The following is a 21,358-nucleotide window of genomic DNA, read 5'->3' as shown; positions in this document are numbered from 1 at the left end:
CGGCTCCGTCGGTTTATGCGTCTAGGAAGGTTTGGGGGGAGGGAGGTCTCTCTTTAGGTCCCTCCAAGGCTATAGTCCGATGGACATGCACAGGCAGAAGATACGAAAAAAGCATATACTTCTAGGTATGAGTCAACATTGAAAGACAGAAAGTCATCGTTCTGAGAAACAAGCCACCTCTAGACCAAGCTCTCTCTCCTCAGGACGTCTGACCTTGCCCGAAGCCCCAGGTATGGTGTGGCCCTGCTGAAAACAGCCGTGCAACGGCCTCCTTGTCTCTATACAGCTTGCGATAGTGGGTGTACTGGAAACCTGGGTTCGAGGTCAGGGTGTACCTTTGACCCTTGATCCAGCATGCTATATCTGCAATAGATTTTCGTTCATCCTAATCCCCGGTCTCGGTAACCAGATTCGCGATCTCGATCATAGATCCTAATTATAGATTATTCGCACCGCTTCTCCGAAGCCCATGTTGATGCATGTCGAGCGTGGGATCCAATAGCAGGGGTATCTAGAGTGCATGGGCCCATTTCTCCGGCGTACAGGAGGTGGTACGAGCATTGCACAGGCACGAAGCAAGGTAATATTGCCCGACTATCAATATCGTCCCATCGGCCCAGCACTGCTAGAATGGAAAGCTCTGGGCCAGATTCTCGACTCGGCCTCAACTTACCGTCAGTTGGTATTGGCCAACACAGGATGTGGATCAGCCAGGGGCAGCCTGTCGCTTACTCGAACTGTGCCAGCCTTGTTTGCTTCTGTTACGCGGCACCTATCACGAACTTTCGCCTGCAATACCAGGTCTTGAAAGCAACACGAGGGGTAGAGTGCCATGTCAGTGGATCTGTCAGCTGGGATTGAAATACTGCGCTTTATCTTGGGGCATTTCCCGCGACATATCGCAAAGGAAATCACGACCGTTTGCGCAACCACTGCATACCTAAGAATAAATATACTCAGTACGCTCTGCCTCACCCCGCATACTCGTATATCTTTTCAGTCAAAATGGTCGCCACACCTGATGATCCAAGAGCGCAGACCATCGTTGATCTCTTCAATGGACAGGGCAGCGCCCCGGCTCCCTTTGACGTGCTGACCTCAGCCTTGTCTTTTCCCACCAGAGACCAGGAGCAATGGTGGCGCAAGACCGGCCCAATGTTTGGTCAGATGCTCGCCTCGTCTGGCTATACCCTCGATCAGCAGTATCGGCACCTCACCTTCTACTACAACCAACTCGTTCCCCGCCTCGGCCCTCACCCAGCAACATTCCATTCCAGTCTGACTGTCAGCGGGTTACCCATGGAGTTCAGCATCAACTACCAGCAAAAGGGTGCGCATCCAATGGTCCGCATTGGCGCGGAACCTATCGACTCCTTTTCGGGGACGGAACGGGACCCATTTAATCAGATCCCGCCGGCCGAGATGGTAAACCACTTCTCCAGAGCGGGAGTTAAAGGATTCGATCCGGAGCTTTATGCGTACTTCGAGCCAAAGCATTCTCTTACTCGTGAGCAGCAAGCCAGACTACCGAAAGAAGTACCTGGTGGTGACAAGTTAAAGACGCAATATGCTTTCGGGTTCGATTTTAAGGGTGATGAGGTTTCACTGAAGGGGTATAGCTATCCCGGGCTGAAAGCCACAATGGCAGGCCAGGAAGTTGCGAAGCTCGTCGGAGACGGGGTCAAGGACCTGAAAAACCAAGGCAAACTGGACTGCACCGAGGCCTGGGCAGCTGTGGAAGCCTACATGACTGAGCTCAACGGCTGGGGCTACCACAACCTCTGGGCATGGGATTACGTCTCGCCTGCGAAATCGCGTCTCAAGTTTTATTCCTTCGTCATGGATGTCGTAGACAAGACTAAGCTCGAGGAGCTCTGGACATTGAATGGCCGCGCCACCAGCCCCGCTCATCAAGAGGGTCTACGACATCTCAAAGAGCTCTGGGATATTATCGACCTGAAGAACGTCGGCAAGAGAGACCTCCCGGCCGATGCGCCTCAGATCCCAGAGGATGCAGCGCCCATGGTTTGGAACTATGAAATGACGGCGGGCAATCCCTTGCCGTTCGGCAAGGGCTACTTTCCGCTGCAAGGGCTCAACGATGCAGGCTGTATCCAGAAGCTCGTCAAGTTCTTTGAGTTAATGGGGTGGAAGGATCTCGCGGCCAAGTACCCGGAGACTATTCAGTCGTTCTAGTATGTCTTCATTCTCTGCCTTTCGTGTCAAACATAACAAGCTATGCTAACGCTGCTGCTTACTTGTCTAGTCCTGGCCTCGATCTGTCCAAGACATCACATCTACTGATGTGGGTGTCGTACACTTATTCGGAGAAGACAGGGGTTTATCTGAGCATTTACAATCATCCTTGTCCAGAGAAATAGTGCAGTGCCTGATAACTCTGCTTCGTAATTGGACATGGCCTATACATTAAGCACATCTTGTGTTCCTTTGGAATAGTAATCATCCTAGGCTTCTATATTCAGTACATTATTTTTCCACTTATTTCTTTAGTGTCTCTTCTGAAAGCTTTCAGGACGTCTTTCGAGCTCTGGGCGAAGGTAAAACAACGTCTACGTTTGCAAAGAAATGACTCGCAGCTACGGGTTCGGTGCACACCGTGTAGCCATTGACTAAGGTAGTGGTCGATCACAAGACTGAAGAGTTAGGGCTGGCGTGGGTCAGTAATCCCTCCAGAACACAAGACGTCACGTGAAATCGGCCGAGGTCGCGTCCCGAAAGTCGTCCCCGGTCTTTTCGGCACCTTTCCAGGATCACAAGAGAATGCGAGCTGACGCTGCCCGGCCTCGACGAACTGGCGCACCGGATTACGATGACCCGTCCTTCTGGGACACGAAATTTGCGACTGGCCAGGATGTTGGCGAATGGCTGAACCCGGGCGAAGTCCTCCTGGACGCTCTTCTCTCTTTCCTCGAAAGCGAGCCCGCACCGACCGCAGCGCAGCCCAACACGCCAAAAGTCCTCCACCTCGGCCCTGGGATATCGAAACTTGGAAGTAGAGCTCGGGATGCGTTTGTTGCGCGGGGATGGAAAGCAAATGGGATTGTGGTAGGGTCTTTTGCTTCAATTGGGACGGCCGTGAGCGGTTGGCTAACTGCTTTTGCTTAGAATGCCGACTTCTCCTCCGAAGCTGTCCGCCTTGGTCAGGAGGCCGAGAAGATGCAGGACCCCTCGCACGCCATGCACTGGATACAAACGGATCTCCGATCGTGGACCGACGTGTCGCGCCTCCTCCCTGCCGGGCCCTTCGAGGCGATCATCGACAAGAGTACAAGTGATGCAATTGCCACATCTAGCCCAGTGACGTTCACCAGCGCTGCTGCCCATACGTCAGCAGTCTGTCCAGTCATCAAGGATATCCTTAAAAACGCCAAGGAAGCAGGTGAAGGGATAACACTTACAGCAATTGAGCTTCTGGGTCTGCACCTTGTTCCCCTTACGAAAGAGGGGTCGAAATGGTTCGTACTCTCGTACTCGGCCTTTAGGTTTGAGGATGTACCCAGGCTATCTAGCTTCTGGGAAATTGTTGGTCGTATGTCTCTTGAGGCGCCGGGTGGACGGACCGCGTCCGGAGCTCTGGCACCGGCGGTTTATCATTGGGTTTATACACTGCGGCGAAGGTAGACTGCGCCGTAGCCAGCAGTTATGTTGCCAGGGATCTGAGTTACCGTTGGCGGAGTTAAAGGCAGAGGGATTCAACCCCACGCTCCTCGAGGAGCATTTTCCACGACTTACGGAGTACTAGCCTCTAATTCAATGATAGAGCAAATACGCAGCGGTATCACTTCGCCGCTACAGCTTATTGTCGCAACGACGAATGAACCTTCTCGAATCGATGTCGCGTAATTCCTAACGTGGCCAACTTAACCTAAAGCGTGAACAATGCCAGCGTCGTCTCATTATTTAGGTCTTACATTCATACCAAGGGCTCTACGATGGACCGCTCGTCCAGTTAACCAAGTGGTATACAAGCTGCCAGGTGTCCGAAGCGACCGTGTACCATAGTTGCCAAATCTCAATCAGGGAACGACTAAAGTGGCACGATGCCAGTCTGCTGTGTTGAAGGAAATCATGGATCCTGTTTTGGCTCGGAGCTGGACTCCTTGGTACAGCGGCTCTATAATGGGAACCGCCAACATCTAGTAACCGTCCGCCGATCTACATATTCTTCATTGTATTTAGCGAATCCCCTTCACAGATCGTAATGAAACTCTACACCTCTAACAAGCACCTCCGACAAAGCTTCCAACCCCGCAACAGACTCCCGCCTTGAATGTTCAGTCTTTTGGTTAGAAATCCAAGGTTGGCAGAAACCAGTGCGAGTGGGGCCAGAATCTTGAGGATAAGAAGAGCCGCCTGGCTGAAGGAATCGATTATAGAAAGTAGCCGGTAGACAGCGTCTAGCGAGAATGGGGAGACCGAGGCGATGTTTTCGGTGCTGAAGAAGGCGAAGTGCAGCAGGAAAAGGAAGAACAGACAGACTCTAACTTCCGACAGGATGAGATTTCTATATGTTTCTCTCTAAGGCAGCCTTTCCTCTCTGTTTCGCTGCCTTGGCGGATGTTGCAAGCGGTGCTGGATCTCCTCTTTCCGGGCCTCTTCGGTGTTTGGGGCGCAATCATTAGCTACGGCATTCCTAGCGTTGCCCGGTTGACAAGGTTCGTTAGAAATGATATTGCGGATACTGTGGTTCTTAGAATGTTGATGGATCCTAGAATGTTGATGGATCCTCTGTTCGAGTTGGACCCAGCTGAAGAGGGTAAAAGCAATGGCGAAGTAGAAGAGCCCTTCGTAGGAGATTGTGAGAATGATGAAAAGGGGAACGAGAGCGAGGAATATGATCATATGGCGGTGGAGATAATGTTTTCGTGGGCGCAAGACATGGGCAAAAGGCAGGACAAGGGATGCAACTGTTTATCTTGTTGTTAGCATGGCACAGACTCCATGCACATATGCAAGCAAGCTGAACGTGGTGACCATAACTCTGCAATGGAGATACATTGTTGAACTAAAGACTGAGCATAACTCATGAGGTTTCTGTGGGTTTATGTAGCGTGCCTGTTGGGCTGGGGGAGGGGGTGATTCTGCTGTCCTGATTGCTGCTATAACACGACGTGACTGATGTGCTGAGGACTAATCCTTGATAGCATGGCCAGCGGCGGCATATAGATCATCTTGGTCCAGACCCATGTTCGCAAAATCTAAGCTGATATCATGAGCTCTTTACACATTTCATATCGACTTGTGGTCTACCGGGCTCAACGGCGGAAAACTCATCTTGTAGGTAACGATGAGTTGGACGGGGCCAGGCCTCTGTATGATCGTACCAATATACTTCGTCTCTCAAGCCACCACTTACGAGTATGAAGAATAGCCTGAGCAGCACTAAGAAGCATATCTCAAAGCCGATGCCGTAGACAATGCTAGTGAGAGACAAATCCTAAGAACCCCCACCCAGCCAAACCATTTACAAAGACTTGTGCCCTCAACAAGTTCATGAGTGCTCCATGACCGCTATGGAATCATCCAGCTATTGCACAGCATTGACAAATATGCTCACAGGTAGTTGTTGACGCGGATTCTTTGCATAGAACCTTGGATAATAACATGAACGGATGTCACATATCGCATAAATCACCGGTTGGTGTTTCCAGGGTCTCGCAACAATTGCAGGAGAGAAAATAATAAAAACAGTACTTACCCAGCGTAGCCCACCCAGCAAATGGTGTCCCGAGCGGAAGTCCCTGCTTTGTCTGTAAAGAAGTCACACTCAACTATGTGACAAGCAACCCCAAGGGCAGCAAGTCTGACCTGCAAACCAAGAATTGTCCTCGATGAACCATCGACATCTGCTGCGTGCAGCCTGTCTTTTGAGGGCACAGTCTGTACCAATAGTCTCTTCTCAAACGCAATATACAAGAAACTGACAAGAAGGATTGGCGCCATAGCGAGAGAAGATAGCTCTCTGCCTAGTGCAAAGCAGAGAGAGCAAAAGAGAACGCGTCCAGGTTGACAGGGATTAATAACCGAAGGAGGATGGACCGAGTGCCTCTATACGGCTAGTACTAAATGGAGTAGAAAAGCGCGGTTGACGCAAGCGCGCCCACTATCCGAAGCGACCGCTTACTATAGTATAAAGATAGTCAGGTATACGTGATGCTGCAAAATTCCCAAGTCATTAGGCAGAAGCTGTTTCAGGTAAGCTGCTAAGCTTACCATTCTTAATTAGTCCGATTGGAGCAAATCTAAATCATGTTCCAAAGACTATTAAGACATTAACCTTACTAGTCACTGACTACTGAACGACGAATTTATTCCTATTAGGGTTTATGTATTATTGTCTACTCGAGAACGAGCCTTCGTCTCTCATCGACATCACGAAACCAGCAACGCCTCGCAACTCCTCATTCTTCTCGGTGAGCTCCCGATCCTAGTTCTACAAGGCTTTGCTTCCTGCTCTTGACAGGGGCTTGAACTTCCAGAATGCCGTGTTTCTGACAATCATACACATGCTAAATCGCCTCGTCGCACCCGCCGAGAATACAAGTTGGCTAGAACTTCCGAAAATCCACTATAAGTGAAAATCGGAGAATCCAGTCTCTAACGGGGCAGCCCAGCGGAGTGCCAAGAAATAACAATAGATTATTTACAGTACTTTAGTTATGGAGTACATAGCCGTACAATATATATTATTGTATTCAAGAGCTGTAAGTCATAGACATACGAAAAATGCCTGCCATTGCCTGTCGCAATGGACGACTATGCACTTTAAACGGCATTATAATTGAATCTGTGCGCTTACATTTACGAATCATGGCAACAGGACTTGATCCCCAAACGCGGACATGATACTGCGTCGATGCCTGTTTAATATTCGACGATGAGGGCCTGGAGTGTTGTCTGATGTGAAGTCTGAAGTTGCGGGCGCTAAGTTTTGATGTTGGCTATGTGGTATGTGAAATCTATCAAGCCATATCCTGGCATTGACAATGATCTTACTGGTATTATAAACGGACTGGTTAAGTTCCGGGTTCGTCCTCTGTTGCAGTTCTGGATGGACTAACAGTCTAGACTCAGTGCAGTAGTCAAATTATCAAGGATAGAATACATGATCCCATGAGACAGTTAAGTCCAAGGTCATAATGTGTCGTAGGGTATGCATTCATGCCTGGGGGAATCCACATAAGACAACCAACTTGTGTGATTAGACACTTTGACCTGGTAATTTCAAGTGTGAGAAGCGTTTATAGTATCAAGCCAAAGCCGCCGTTCGTCCAAAATACCCAAATAGACGCTCCAAGGAAGAGGAAAGAGAATAAAGAAGCGCATATTAAGACATGATCAGCCATGATAAGGACCCTCGTTAACAGTTGACCAGGTCGAAATCCCCACCTCGCCACACATGTCCCTCCAAAAATTCCAAAGTTTATAGATCGAACACTTCATCCACCCCTTGTCCTCCACTTCCTCATCTTCTGAGTCTTCTACGTACATATCGACCACCTTCACCCAGTGCTTTGATATGTTGGCGTTGGGAAAGCGGCCATCTTCATTGGTGGCGAGCAGCATAGCCGAATCAGCACTGGCCAAGTTCTGCACCACCTCTTCGTCAATAATAATGCAGAAGTTTGAATGTGTCCAGGGCCGGGTTTCTGTTGACTCCGAGATTTCTATTGGTCCGTGACTCTCCCTCTCCATCCACTCATCAGGATCGACGATTTTCTCGTCAATATATCCATCAGGATCGGGCATTGCAAGATAGGTTTCATAATGTGAGCGTACATCGTTAATAGTCATACCGTCAAATTGGGACTTGTCGTTCATTATAATGGGTTCGTAATACTCCATGAGGGTATGATATGCAGCACGTTCTTTGTCACTAGCATTATCATGCTGAGTGCGCACATTTTCCTTGATGAGGACATTTATGAGGTCGATAATTCTGGCGAAGTGCGCCTCAGAGAGAGGAGTGTATGTTGTACGGTATATAGTACAGCCCCAGTGGACCTTAGTACGACGTACTAAGGTTGCAAGGCCTGTTAAGGGAGGCCAACACGACATAACGAGGTATTAATGAGAGATAAGATGGAGACGGAGGAGTGGGAGAAGAGTGTAGTTGAGGGAATGAGGGGCAAAATAGGGAAAGGGTCCAGCTTAGTAAGCAGTGCTTTGGCATTATGAGGGTTTAAACCGCTGAACTAGCTCTTCTTAGGTCAAGGTGTATGAGAACCTCCCCTAGTTGCTGCACTCGGGCTGGTGCATGTTAATCACCACAATACTGTCTGCTAGGCATCCTATAGAGTCCCAACGCTAGTAGTTTAGGCCGTTCATACTGATCGCCATCGGTGCCTGGCTTAGGGTTTTAACAGCATCCAATATTTCCTTGGCATCATCACCTGTCCGTACGCCCCAGTTCTTCACCATCTCGTCACACCACTTCTTCATCAATGACTGAGCTTTTGCTGATCGAGTCTCTAGGAGGTCCTTGTATATAAGTCTCCACCATCGTGCGCCAATGTTTTTCTCTTTGTTTCCATTCGCCACCCACGCGTCATCCGCCAGGCGGAATTCCTCCTCAACTTCGTGAGCTTCAATGACCATTTGTGCTTGTATAGTAGGGTGGTTTAAATAGTCAATAACCCCAGCCAGAGACCGAAGTTTCTGCAAAACTATCTTTCCCACTGCTGGATCCCAATCTTGAACCTGATTGGCCATGATGTTGGCGTCCCAGACGTCGGTTCCCCTCCAAAGCTGAGCAGGGTCAGAATGATTCGGCAAATTGCCCATGTGGGCCATGTAGAAAAGTGAGAGGCCTCATACCTGAACTTTACACGAGTTAACTCCGCTCAAGAGCATCACAAAACCTTCAGCATTCCGATTGCTTCCCAGCGCGTTCATTATGCGAATAAGTGGACGGGGCTGCAATTCACCACCTTTCATGCGCGGCGCATTCTGAAGAACAGGACTTCTTAGATGGTTTCGAATATAGTCGACTGGTAGGGCTGGGAGATCTGCGGGCACTGGATTTCCAGATGGCAGCTCTCTGTTCGTGGCAAACTCCATATACTGAGAGAGGGTGTTCATCTCAAGTTTATGTTCAACTAATAAGTATATGTCATTAGCCGTGAGCCTTCGTACAACACGTGAATAGGCAGATCATGGACATACTGTCAAAGTTTTCGAGATCCTTGTTGCTCAGTTTAGGCATAATACTCATGCTCCAACTATAGCAAAGATTTCCGCTCGTGAAGCCAAATGCCCTATTGCGGAGCCAGTGGTTGGGGTCCTTCACAACATTGGATTTTTTAGGGTACTAGGCTCAGATGTCAGTGCGAATTTATCAAGTTGAGGAACACGATGATTCATGTTAGGGAAAATCTTTTTGAGCTTTAATGCCCAGTCGGAGAACCTCACCACACGCCCGACAAACTTGAATTTCTGTCCATCCGCCAATCTAGGGTCTAATACTCGATTGTTTCCCCTGGTGACCAACTCAGTTTCCAAGCCGTATTCTCCATATTCCTCAACGTCAACATCGACAGTGCCCGCAGGAATCTCGTCACACACCATGTCTTCAGTACAGCAGCCGACCGTATCACATTCACAGTCTAGCCCATTATCGGACCCTGAAAACAGCCTGTTGAAATAGGCCATATTGCAGATAAGCTGGGTAACGAAGGTCTCGAATCCATCCTGTACCCAGTCGAGCGTTTCGTGCGCATACGTCCGGATCCTCTGAATTGTGAGATACTGATACAGAGGGAGGACATTGAGCGACCACATATTCATTAATTGTGATGGTGATAGCTCGGGTGAGGGTGCTACTTCGAAGACTAGGCGATAGACTATATACGCCGTGGCAGTTTCTGCTGTATAGGTGACGCGGCGAACCAATGGGTGCGACCTCTCATCGAATATACCTGCCACAAAGGTCAGGATGTTAAACTTGTAGTATGGCTCACGGCGCTGGCGCCTTCTATGAGAATAGGGATTGTTGTGGGCAGGGCTCACTCAAGGAGGCATTTCCATATGCATACTCGTCGTCCACCCAGCCACGCTTTGAAAGTGTCTCATCATAATACCCACACGTTGGATGTTCCATAAACTCTTTCAGCTGGTCATTGAGTCGTTTTTCTTCGTCCGTGTAATCTGCAGCGCCCTTCTCATGTGTGGTAATATACTTCGGCTTACAGCATCGAACACGACCTCCATTTGCCGCGTCGCAGCCATTCCTTGTCTCCAAAGCCACTCGTACCTTATCGTCAGGGCAATTAGTGAAGCAGTAGTTCTCCAGATCCATATTGGGTTCGACGCGTAGAAGACCATAATCTTCTTCCCATTCGCAGTCCTCCCATCTGGTATCTTCTTCCTGGTCACAGCAATACACTCGTTCCTGGTAGGTGGCATAGTTTCCTTTCCAGTCTTCCCAATAGCTCCGATATTCGCAAAAGTCTCCACCGGTTCCAGTGCTTGAATTCGCAACCAGGGTAGTACCGCCAGAGCAGCTATCTTTATCGCACTTGGGCGAATTGCCCCACTGACATTGAGAATAGAGCTTCAGGCTGGGGATATCCTGGTATGTGCAGCAGGCAGCTTGGTAATTGTGGGTATCGCAGTGCTGGTCGTTGGACCCGATCTCTATCATGCCAGCTGGGCAGTTATTCCTGCCATTGCAGTCTCCGTTGCGGTGGCCATACCAGCCGCAGGTCGGTAGTTTTGAGCTTGGTGGACAACAGAAGAAATGGTCGCTTCCGCTCAGACAGCCGGTATGGTCGATCATGCCTTCTCCAGAGCCATCGTCGTCCATACGTTTGACGATCGTCCACCCAGAGGGACAATCCTCGTAGCAGTCCGTCCACATACATTGCTGGTGGACTTTTCTCACCTCGTTATCTTCGGAGTGCGCACTCATAGCTATTGCTTTGATCTTGCGGTTCGCAGCCTCCCCTAAGGCACGAGAGAAATTGCCATACGGAAGGTCATGAGAAACAGCCCAGACCATAACCCCTCCCAAGCACTGGCTGCTCGCGAACTGCGCCTTGAGTTTAAAGGTTTCGGCATCATCGTACGTAAGCCACTGATTGATGTCGAACTTGAGGATTTTAACCGCAGCCTCCTTGTCAAGAGATGGTTTCACCTGTTGCTCGTTCATGATGTCGACAATTTCCGAGTTGAGCAAAATTCCTACCTCGTTACTGCAGGGCCCTGCATTTCCGCCAGATTGGAATAAACAACCTGGTTCCATGCAGCTGGGACTCGCAGCTGCGAAAACACGGGCGTAAAATGCCATGCCCAGGACTACCTTGCCAGGCTTGATATTATTCCGCCATAGCAGGTCCAATGCGTTCGTAATCTCAGTGAGGTTTGTGTGAGAATTCAACTGCGGTTCGAGCCACTTATTGTTTTGGTCCCAGGCGCCATGCAAATCATAGGACATAATATTGAAAAAGTCCACATGATCTTGTAAATTGATGATATCGAAATGCTGAAGATACCAGTACGACGCTGGCAGGGTGATACTGAGACCATCTCGTCCTCCTGAACCCTTCAGTGCTTTCTTAAGGTTGGCAATGAACCTAGGAAAGTTCTCGTAGTCCGCAGGGCGGCCGCTTCGATCGTCAGCAACAGGGTATTCCCAATCTAGGTCAATACCATCAAAGTTATAGGTAGACATGAAGCTAATCAAGGACTTGAAAAAGGCCCTTTGATTCTTAAGCGAGGAAGCAATATCGGAGAAAACAGTGGCAGTAGGCCCTGGGTCATTGAATGTCCACCCCCCAACCGCGATGAAGACCTTGAGATCGGGATCCAGATTCTTGAGCGATGTGAGCCGCTTCATCATCTTGGCTTCATAGGCGTCCGGGGCAAGAATCTCAAACGTCTCTGGGTCGATTGAAGCAAACGCATAATTCAGATGCGTATAGATACCACGAGGAATTTGCTCGGGGTAGAAACTATGGCAGTATCGCCGCATACTCCATCCTTCATAATAACCCACAACACGAGACATTCCATTCGTATCGGAGCATGAAGGACGCTTGACCTCCTTATTACCACAGAAGTCTTTTGTGGTACCGCAGAAGCCAAATTTTGGACAGCAGACGTTCAAGGGACATTTGGCACGCTCTGCAAATTCGCCATAACCTCCAGGATCGCATTCAGAACGGCGATCGCAGCCGGCTACGCAGACGTCCTCTGCACAATCTAATCTCTGGAGTTAGTATTGTTCATCTTTATCAGGCGTGTAATACCTACAGTCGGGCCCCAGCCCACAGTACCCATACTGGTTGCAGCATCCCGTAGCGCATGGCCTTGACGCATCGCATTCAGACAAATAATCACAGGTGCTAACGCAGTCAGCGCCGCAGTAGTCATCTCCTACTCCACAGTAACCGAATTTGTTGCAGCATCCGGTAGCGCATGGATTCAGTGCGCTGCAATCCTGGGCGCCGACTTGAGCGGATAGCAAGAATAAGGATATAACTAGCAAAAGCAAAGAAGGTAAAGGTAGCAGAGGTACTATACCTCGCCAGTACGCGACCCCCATTTCTCTGGAGGAAATAGTCTCACAAAGAGGGGTGCTTGGAGAGGAACTTTTATGGCAATGCTGGGGGGGCTTGCCTCTACCTACTTAAACGGATCACACGTAGGCAAGGCAATGATCTGGTCGGCTATGCTTCTGAGTGGGAATTATGGTCTCATCACTATAAACAAACATTCTACCACTAGCCTACTAACTCAGACTAAAGCGATGCTACTGCAAGGACTTCATAGCTTCACAACTGACTAGTCCAAAATGCCCCCTGAGCTTGGGCATACCATGCACAGGGGTTTATTCGGAATAACCAGACACGGGCAGTATGACCCAGACGCTATTGGAGATTCGGAAGCGCACCGTTCTTAGGGGTGGTGTGGTAGAGCTTGGATCTCACAGGAACAGGACAAGGGTTCCATATTTGAGTGTCTTTGTGCTATAGTATGTCACGCACCAATGCGAATTGTGCCTGATAACTGAATCTGAAGGGTAGACGGCAGAAATTCTGATAGACAGTGGTAAAATCCAAGAGACGCTCATCAGCCGTGGTAATACGTCAATTTGCGGGGATCATCTGGAGAGCCCACTTTTATTACAATATCAGTGTACGAAACATCTTGCATGCTCACGGAACGTGTAAAATGTTGTCCTATCTGAGCCAGACATTTTCGTAATATTGGATGATTGCCTGATGTGGTTTCCTGCATGAGTCACTTTGTTGAGCGGCCGAGGTGAAACCCTAGAATCCTGGACGAAGTAGAGGATAAACCGTGTGCGAATAGATGGTACGATAATGCCGAAATATGACTTTTCACATTAGCCCGAAATACCCTAAGTTGTGACATCCGATTGGTGCTTTTATGGCCCGTATCAGAAGGGTGCACTTCCGCACACTAGTTCGAGTTTCGCCTCCAACGCGTCCGGCGTCCAGGTACCAGGTCTACTCTACCAATGACCCATGATATTGAAGTTCGTTTAATTACCCCGGGCCCTTGGCTTCCTCGAACCTTCCGACTTGAGCTTAGAGGTGGCGAGCTACAGGAACCATCATGTTGAGGCAGCACACAACTTCAAGTTCAACTTGATCTCATTTCGCTTACTGATAGCTGGTTTGTAATAATGGCTGTGATCAGACACGCGATGCTAATTATATTAGTCCCTACTTATCTAACCGCATGACTTGTAATACTATATAATCATAGCTATGGAACGTAGATTAGGAGATAGGATATAGCAGATCGATGCAGGATAGATATAATAGATAGATATAGGCTATGGAGAGATTCTTTAGAGAACGAACGACCTGAAAAAGGACCTTATCCAAGCCTATATTGGTTCCTAAATATCGTTCTTAGTCCACCTCCAACGGTACTGAGGTTTTCTCCCTAATGACTTGGCGATACTTGCGGCGCTTGCTAGCGGGCCAGGAACATACGGCTCCACGAAACACAGCACCGCTGAGCGGAACTAGCAATGCCAAGCACAGTCCGCTGCTTGGCACTTCTGGCTCACCGCGAGAACTAGGGTTCAGGAAGGAGGCTGCTCAAATATACCTTAAGAATTGCGGCCGGACAAGTACTTTGGGAAACAGTCCCGTGTTACATCGCTTATGGGAAACCATGTCTTAAGTCAACTGCTAGTGCTACCACTAATTATCACTAATCAAAGCAAAAGCTATCGCTTCGACTGCATTTTCCTCTCCCGGAATATCTGGCTTTTCTAGCTCGATCAGCTGAGCCCGTGCGGTACCATCCTCGGTGATTGTGCGGACTGAAGACTACACCAATTTTATGGTTAAGAGGTCCCGTGGGCTGGGTATCAGGGGACAAACGCTTTTGTTCATGCTACCGTATCTCACTCATCATCAACAAAACGATGAGGCCAGCCAAAGTCTCAGTATCGTGGTTCCAAGTTCTGTCGATCTTCTTGGTGATCGCCATTTGCCTGTTCATCAGCACGGCCCGAGCCTCCCACAGCCATCTCCACCACCGTCACCATGATCGTCGGCACAATAAATCTGAGTTGTCCCAGAATCAGGGTGATCAGGATGTCCCAGACGATCCCGAAACTATGGTTAGAAATGCGTTGGCAGTTCTAGCGCATGTCAACAAGGAAAGAGTGGAATACCCTAACTTCAACCTATATACCACTCGAGAGGATGACGAAACAAAGGTACAGTGGCTATTTGTTCTGCCTATCTCAGAGCTACCTGAATCTACAGCTACTGATACTCGCTAGCTGGCCTCTGCAACCGCTACCCCTTTGCCATATACCTCCGAGGCGGTTCGAAAGGCGCAGCTCCGAAGACGCGATGACTCCACAGACGCTTCCAAACGCGGTAGCCAACCTTACTCTATCCCACCTGAGCTGGCGAAAGCGGCAAAGACTGTCGCCGAATCTACAGACAACATACCGAATGGCAATCACAGTGACGTGGCGGCAATGATTCGTAATAAGTACGGACGAGACAAACGGTACACAAATACACCAAACCAGGCAATTATCCATTCCAATGGACTTTATGATTATCAATCAAACACAAAGCCGACGAATATATCTATAAGTACCCAGGATGGCGCTAGAGACAATACTCTTCAGCAGCGCGCACCTTCCCAATATTGGATGCCACACATGAAAAAGAATGGCCTGAGCCCATACGCGACAAGTGACTACAAGGTATGTCAATCTGTCTAAGGGCTCATCTTTAGCGGTGTTTAAAAATATAAAACATACAGATCTGGAGAAATGTCCGCGACTACGGGGCAAAAGGTGACGGAGTAACTGACGATACAGAAGCCATCAACAGAGCAATCTCAGACGGGGGCCGCTGTGGTGAGAACTGCGGCTCTAGTACACGATTTCCAGCAGTCGTATGGTTTCCAGGAGGCAAGTATCTTGTCAGTTCCTCAATCATTCAGTACTATAACACGCAGTTCATTGGAGACGTGAGTATTCCATAATGGCCTCCTGGGACGTCGCTAATATGTGCCAGCCATTAAACGTGCCGACAATTCTGGCTGCCTCGAGTTTCGTTGGACTAGGTGTTATCACTTCGGACCCCTATGTTGGCGATAATGCCCAGTGGTACCTCAATCAAAACAATTTCCTACGCAGCATCAAGAACTTCAAGATTGATATCCGACTCACAGACCCATCCGCGTATGTTTGTGGAATTCACTGGCAGGTTGCACAGGGCACATCCCTGGAGAACATTGAATTTTACATGCTTTACAATTCAGATGTCCCTGAGAACACTCAGCAAGGAATATACATGGAAAATGGATCTGGAGGTTTTCTGGCTGATCTCACCTTTGTGGGTGGTAATTTTGGGTGCGCGTCTATTCATACGATACTTCATTTTCGCCTATAAGAAGCGCTAATTTATGGCTGCAGAGCTTATTTTGGCAACCAACAGTTTACGACTAGCCAGCTCGTGTTCGTTAACTGTAAAACTGCATTGCAAGTTCACTGGGACTGGGCCTGGACAATGCAAGATTATGTTATTGAGTCATGTACAAGCGGTCTGACTATTGTTGGTGGGGTGAGTACATACTCTTTTGCTTTCAGCGCCTTCACTTCCGCCGAAAGTTAATGATATTAGGCCGGTGGCCCCTTGAGTACAGGGCAAGGCGTTGGGTCTCTGATTCTTGCAGATGCAATTATTGCCAATACCCCAAATGGCATAGTGACATCACTGCATGCTGAGAACTCTACCTCCCTCCTCCTTCACAACGTCGGGTTCTTCAACGTCAAGACAGCAGTTATTGACAACGTGATGAACAAGGTCCTCCTTGCCGGAGGAGACGAAGTGCTTAAAGACTCGTGGGGCTTCGGCACTGTTACTGATGCCTCTGGGGTTAGCACCTTTGTCAACGGCGCTGATATCCCTGTCATGAGCAGAACGGCAATAATGACTGGAACTCAGGCCTATGTCAAGCCTAACTGGTTTACTCGCCGCAGACCACAGTACGAAGACCTTGCGACTGAGGATATTGTCAATGTGAAGCTGTTTGGCGTCAAGGGTGATGGAGTCACCGACGATACTGTGATGCTCAACTGGGTTCTTTCATATGCGGCTAATCTCTCCTCTGTGGTGTACTTCCCGTACGGTGTCTACGCAATCAAAGATACCCTCAAAGTTCCCGTTGGATCCCGTATTGTGGGACAAGCATGGCCTCAAATTATGGCCATGGGCCTGAAGTTTCAGGATGTTGATAGTCCCCATGTTGCAGTGAAGGTTGGCGACCCTGGTGATACGGGTGTCATTGAAATCCAGGATATGCTGTTTACTACTGCCGGTCCAACCGCTGGTGCAGTTGTGGTAGAATGGAACGTTGCCCAATCGACCAAAGGATCGACAGCCATGTGGGATTCGCATATCCGTATTGGCGGCGCCTACGGATCCAGGCTTCGGAAGCAACAGTGCCCTAAAAAGACAGGAAGCGTCAACCCAAATTGCATAGGTGCTTCCCTCCTGTTACATCTGACCCCAACCTCAACCCCCTACCTCGAAAATATCTGGGCATGGGTCGCGGATCATGACTTGGATCTAAAATCGCAGGATCAGATTGACGTTTACTCGGCTCGCGGTATCTTGATTGAAAGCAAACAGGCCTGGCTGTATGGGACGTCCTCTGAGCACAACGTTCTTTATCAGTACCAGCTGTCTGGAGCTGAGAATATTCTCCTGGCCATGATCCAGACTGAATCCCCATACTACCAGCCAGTCCCTCTGGCTCCGCAGCCTTTTACTCCTGGGAGATTCCCCAATGATCCTACTTTTGACGACTGCACGACCAACAAGCTGAAATGCGCCATGTCGTGGGCTGCTCGAATTATCGACTCGTCGAACATTTATATGTTAGGCAGCGGATTTTACAGCTTCTTCTCCGATTACTCACAGACCTGCCTCGAGACCAACAACTGCCAGCGTAAAGGACTGGAAATAGAACAAAGCACAAACATCTGGATTCACAATCTCTGCACCAAAGCCATTGTTGAGATGGTCTCTCCCTTCAATGGAGTCCCAACTTACGCCCGAGACAATGTCAACGGCTTTCTTTCCTCTATCCTCGCCTGGCTGGGAGGCGCCGAGGAAACTGCCGGGCGACGAGAGTTTGCTGGCTTTACCCTGTACAGCACTTCCAGCCTGGATCATCTCGAACTTCCGGACTCCTGTAAGACAGCCCTAAAAGAAAGGGTCAAGTGTCACCCCTATGTTAAGCTTATGACAAAATCCGGCTATCACCGCTCGCCGGGAAATGCTACATTGACGGACTCTGTTTGTGACCCAAGCTGTGGCAGAAGCCTTCAGCAATGGCATGACTCTGTAGCACGGAATTGCGCCGGTTACAAAATGAGTCGTGGTGCCTCTCCTACAATGTTTGGTGCCTATATGTGGGCAGGTTTCAATGAAACTTGCAGCAAGGATGAGACAACTGGGGAGTACTGTAATGGTAAGCCTTCTCCTTTTTGTCTTCACTCTAGGGAGACATGCTAATATGGACAGATATTATTTCCCGCTTTACTGTCGTCAACTCTGTTGAACAAATGCCGCAAGACGAAATCTGCTCCTACTGCTATGTTGAACGCCATAAAATGATGCAGAGTACTCCTTATTCAGCCTACGATGATTTCTACAAGTTTCGCCTTGAAACGATCAATAAGCGATGCGGCCTATCGGCGCCGACGGAGATAAAGGAGATTCCATTAGATCCGCTACCGGTCGAAGAGTCCCCGTGCTTTTCAGAAAAAACATACATTACATCCGATGGGGACACATGCACTTCAATTGCACAGGCCAACAATATATCATCAGCAGCACTATACATGGGCAATCAGAGAGTTATCCGGTGGTGTTCTTCCATCAAGACAGGCTTGGAACTCTGCCTACCACTTTCATGCCAGAGAATCTACGACCTTCAACAGGATGACAGCTGCAGTAGCATAGAGTTCGCCTTCGAGCTTGAACGCGGCGACGTACGCAAGTTCAACCCCTGGGTTACCCCCGAATGCGATAACCTCGAAGTCGGCCGTGAAATCTACGGAACCACCATCTGTCTCTCACCCCAGGGAGGCGAACATGTAGCTGATAAGCAAGGAACCGGTACCACACCCTCTACTTCAGATGGCCACCAATGGCTTATGATACCACCTCCGGATAATGCAACCGTGGCCGAGAACACTACTATGAATTGTGGAAGGTGGCACGAGGCTGTGGAGGGCGAGAGCTGTGTTGCTATTTGTCTTCAGAACATGATTACCCATGCCTTGTTCGTTGAAGTTAATCCGTCTCTGGACTCCGTGGGTTGCACCGCTAGTTTGCAAGTTGGGAAGATTTATTGTACTGGTCCTACTTATGACTGGAATACGGCTGTCGAGTCGAACCCCAACGAGGTCTCCTAAGCATGTAGTTGCAATATCTCGCTAGTTCGAGCTGTACGACAAGCATTGGATTTTTGTCGGAGCGCCACGTTGGATTCACTTGTGCGTGAGATAATCAATGGTACGGCAGACTGTTGGGAGAAAACCGAAAGATCTGAAATGTCATGTATGTAACTTATATTCCGCCTAAATCACCGCCTAACAAGTAATATGATGTCTGAAAAAATGCTGCGGATATATATGCTTAAAGGGGAAAGGGCAGAACAGAACTACATCAGCTATATAAATATTATCTACTAAGAATTAGATACTATTTAACTGTTGATATACATCTTCCTAATAGTAGATCTCTTCTTATTCTATATATCGCATTACAAAACGTACATTGAGGGGTCAAATCCTTAAAGGTTGAAGATCATGGCCAGGCCATGATAATATGTAGTATAAGCCAGCCAGTGGTCATATCCTGTATACTTTAATACAGACCTATTTTATTTACTTCAGAATAATATACAAGACTAGAGTAAGTATAATATATCTATATATTAACCTTACTAATCATATGGTAGATCCTGATAAGTACCTACCTGAAAGTACTTATAACTGGACCTCAGCCTAATCAAAAGAACTTGGTTTTAATTCCCAAAATCTGCCTAAGGATGCTGGTAATGATATCCTCACCCCCTATCATATGATATATTTTGATCTACGGGCCCGGATCCAAGCCTATATTCAACAAGGCAACCAGCCAGAGCTCGGCTTGCTAGAGCGGCTAGTAGGAGTATTTGACTAGCAGCCTATCTCTACCCAGGAAATCCTTGAGATAGAGCTGGAATATGACTAAGAACGGTTAGAGAGGGATGATAATGCAGATGATTAATGATTTAGTTTATATTTACTTTTTACTATACTGCTACTTCTTTTTGATAAATAACCTGACATATTCCTCCTTGCCGAAAGAGTAATAATACCAAAAGAAAGTTATATAGCTCCCTTATCCTGTCTTTGCCCTTGTGCAGGCAGATTATATAGAGATGCTCTCTCCTGTGGCTCATGCCTTGCTACTATTTCTTGTATACCTGAGGTAGAAGCTATTAATCTTATTGAATCTCCTCCTCCTGCTCCTTCTCGTGCAATCTCTGCCTTTGCCTTACCATCACCAAAACCCCAGTTCTCACAGTACAACCATACTGCTGGGGCAGAACAACTTCGCCGAGCTACAGTTAGTTGTACAAAAAAGGTCAACTCAGGTTCTGCTTTATCTGCTATACAGATTAATGTTCATTTCTAGCTGTAAAAGCAGAAGAGAAAGAATGAGGTTTTTATACCTTTTTCTTGTACACCTGTTTGTAAGTTTAAGGTTCTAAGCTTTTCTCCACCGAGGAGACTACCCGGGGCTCGCTGGAGGTGCGGATTGAAGATGGGGAGGCTGCTCTCCAGGGGGCCCGTGTGGCCGGTGTCCGCGAGGGGAATGTAAATTATCTCATGCCTTTTGGGCACGAGATGATACACGGCCAATTCTCATTGGGGTCGGCCCCAGTCAGCACCGTTACGGGTTTTTATGCCGACCTGCAGCTACATTTGCCGCCTTCGACCACCCTGCAGGATCAGAACGCAATAGCCTTCCTTCAGAGGGAAGCACTCCCCAGATGGCCGGTTATAATTCCCTCCACCCTGAAAGGGATGCGCGAGGCCTTGGGCAGATCTAAGCTCTTAAGACCGTATGAAGTCGGTGATGCAGATACTGCTCTTGCTGTGGTCCAACAGCGCGGACATGGTGCGGCGCTGTATACTCAATCTGTAATTGAGATTGCTTCTAAGTTAAGTCTTCATGAACCGTCGCCAGCGGCCGATTTCTGTGATAGCGTCATGGCAGCTGAGGAGCTAGCTCGGGCACAGCACTTGCTTAACCTCTACCTCTAAACTGGCGAAATCCCGTTGAAGCATCATGTATATGCCAAAGTCGGATTAGTTGAGCATGGCAAGGCTAAAGAATGCATTGACCATGATGGCAAGGCCATCCTCTTCGAGCATGATCTTCTCTACATCTCGTTGTTCCACAAAGGCGCAACTACCGTATATGTATGGGTATTTGATGTAAATTGTGTTGGCTTAGTGAGTCTGATCATGTTCCAAATGCCCTACGGTGTAGATTCTTGGAAAGCTTGAATTTGGGAAACTGAAAGGGCTGAAACTCAGTTGGCCAGACAGGATTCACAAAGCCCAGGAGGTCCCCGAGCAGTTAGTGGTTGTAACAACCAATTCTCGAGTGGATCTTAAACTATTAGCACAGCCAGGAAAGTTGCCGAAGACAGTCAGTGGCTCCCTTTCGAGCTTGGAGCAGCTCGTGACCTGTGCAGCGGTTGGAGGCGCCCGGGTCCTAGCAAGCGACGAGAATGTTCCATCTGTCCTTTATGATGT

The 21,358-nt window shown here is 48.5% G+C and overlaps 4 protein-coding genes across 4 annotated transcripts, besides 1 other annotated feature; 3 read left to right on the top strand and 1 right to left on the bottom strand.

Annotated features, from left to right (window-relative positions):
• Positions 1-21,358: part of a sequence feature (contig 1.153 11..403022(1)) that runs on past both edges of the window.
• ANIA_11080 (uncharacterized protein) lies at positions 1,006-2,381 on the top strand (the record flags this gene model as incomplete). Its single annotated transcript, XM_050612154.1, has 2 exons — positions 1,006-2,195; positions 2,267-2,381. The coding sequence occupies 2 exons, from the start codon at positions 1,006-1,008 to the stop codon at positions 2,379-2,381; spliced, it is 1,305 nt and encodes a 434-aa protein (XP_050468103.1).
• ANIA_11082 (uncharacterized protein) lies at positions 2,722-3,642 on the top strand (the record flags this gene model as incomplete). The annotated part of the gene is made up of 2 exons (XM_050612153.1): positions 2,722-3,066; positions 3,127-3,642. Exons 1-2 carry the CDS (start codon positions 2,782-2,784, stop codon positions 3,640-3,642), a joined length of 801 nt encoding a protein of 266 aa, XP_050468102.1. The 5' UTR covers positions 2,722-2,781.
• ANIA_08481 (uncharacterized protein) lies at positions 6,665-12,393 on the bottom strand (the record flags this gene model as incomplete). Its single annotated transcript, XM_676658.1, has 10 exons — positions 6,665-6,672; positions 6,743-6,784; positions 7,018-7,085; positions 7,511-8,054; positions 8,352-8,769; positions 8,839-9,119; positions 9,187-9,331; positions 9,433-9,938; positions 10,030-12,229; positions 12,274-12,393. 10 exons carry the CDS (start codon positions 12,391-12,393, stop codon positions 6,665-6,667), a joined length of 4,332 nt encoding a protein of 1,443 aa, XP_681750.1.
• Positions 14,429-18,958, top strand: ANIA_08480 (uncharacterized protein; the record flags this gene model as incomplete). Its single annotated transcript, XM_676657.1, has 7 exons — positions 14,429-14,725; positions 14,792-15,229; positions 15,289-15,498; positions 15,546-15,866; positions 15,969-16,094; positions 16,155-18,009; positions 18,063-18,958. 7 exons carry the CDS (start codon positions 14,429-14,431, stop codon positions 18,956-18,958), a joined length of 4,143 nt encoding a protein of 1,380 aa, XP_681749.1.

Source organism: Aspergillus nidulans, chromosome V, assembly GCF_000011425.1.
Source record: "Aspergillus nidulans FGSC A4 chromosome V".
In the NCBI taxonomy this organism is placed as follows: Eukaryota; Fungi; Ascomycota; class Eurotiomycetes; order Eurotiales; family Aspergillaceae; genus Aspergillus; species Aspergillus nidulans.
Note: the sequence above shows the minus strand (reverse complement) of the source record. Positions and strands in the feature narration are given on the sequence as shown.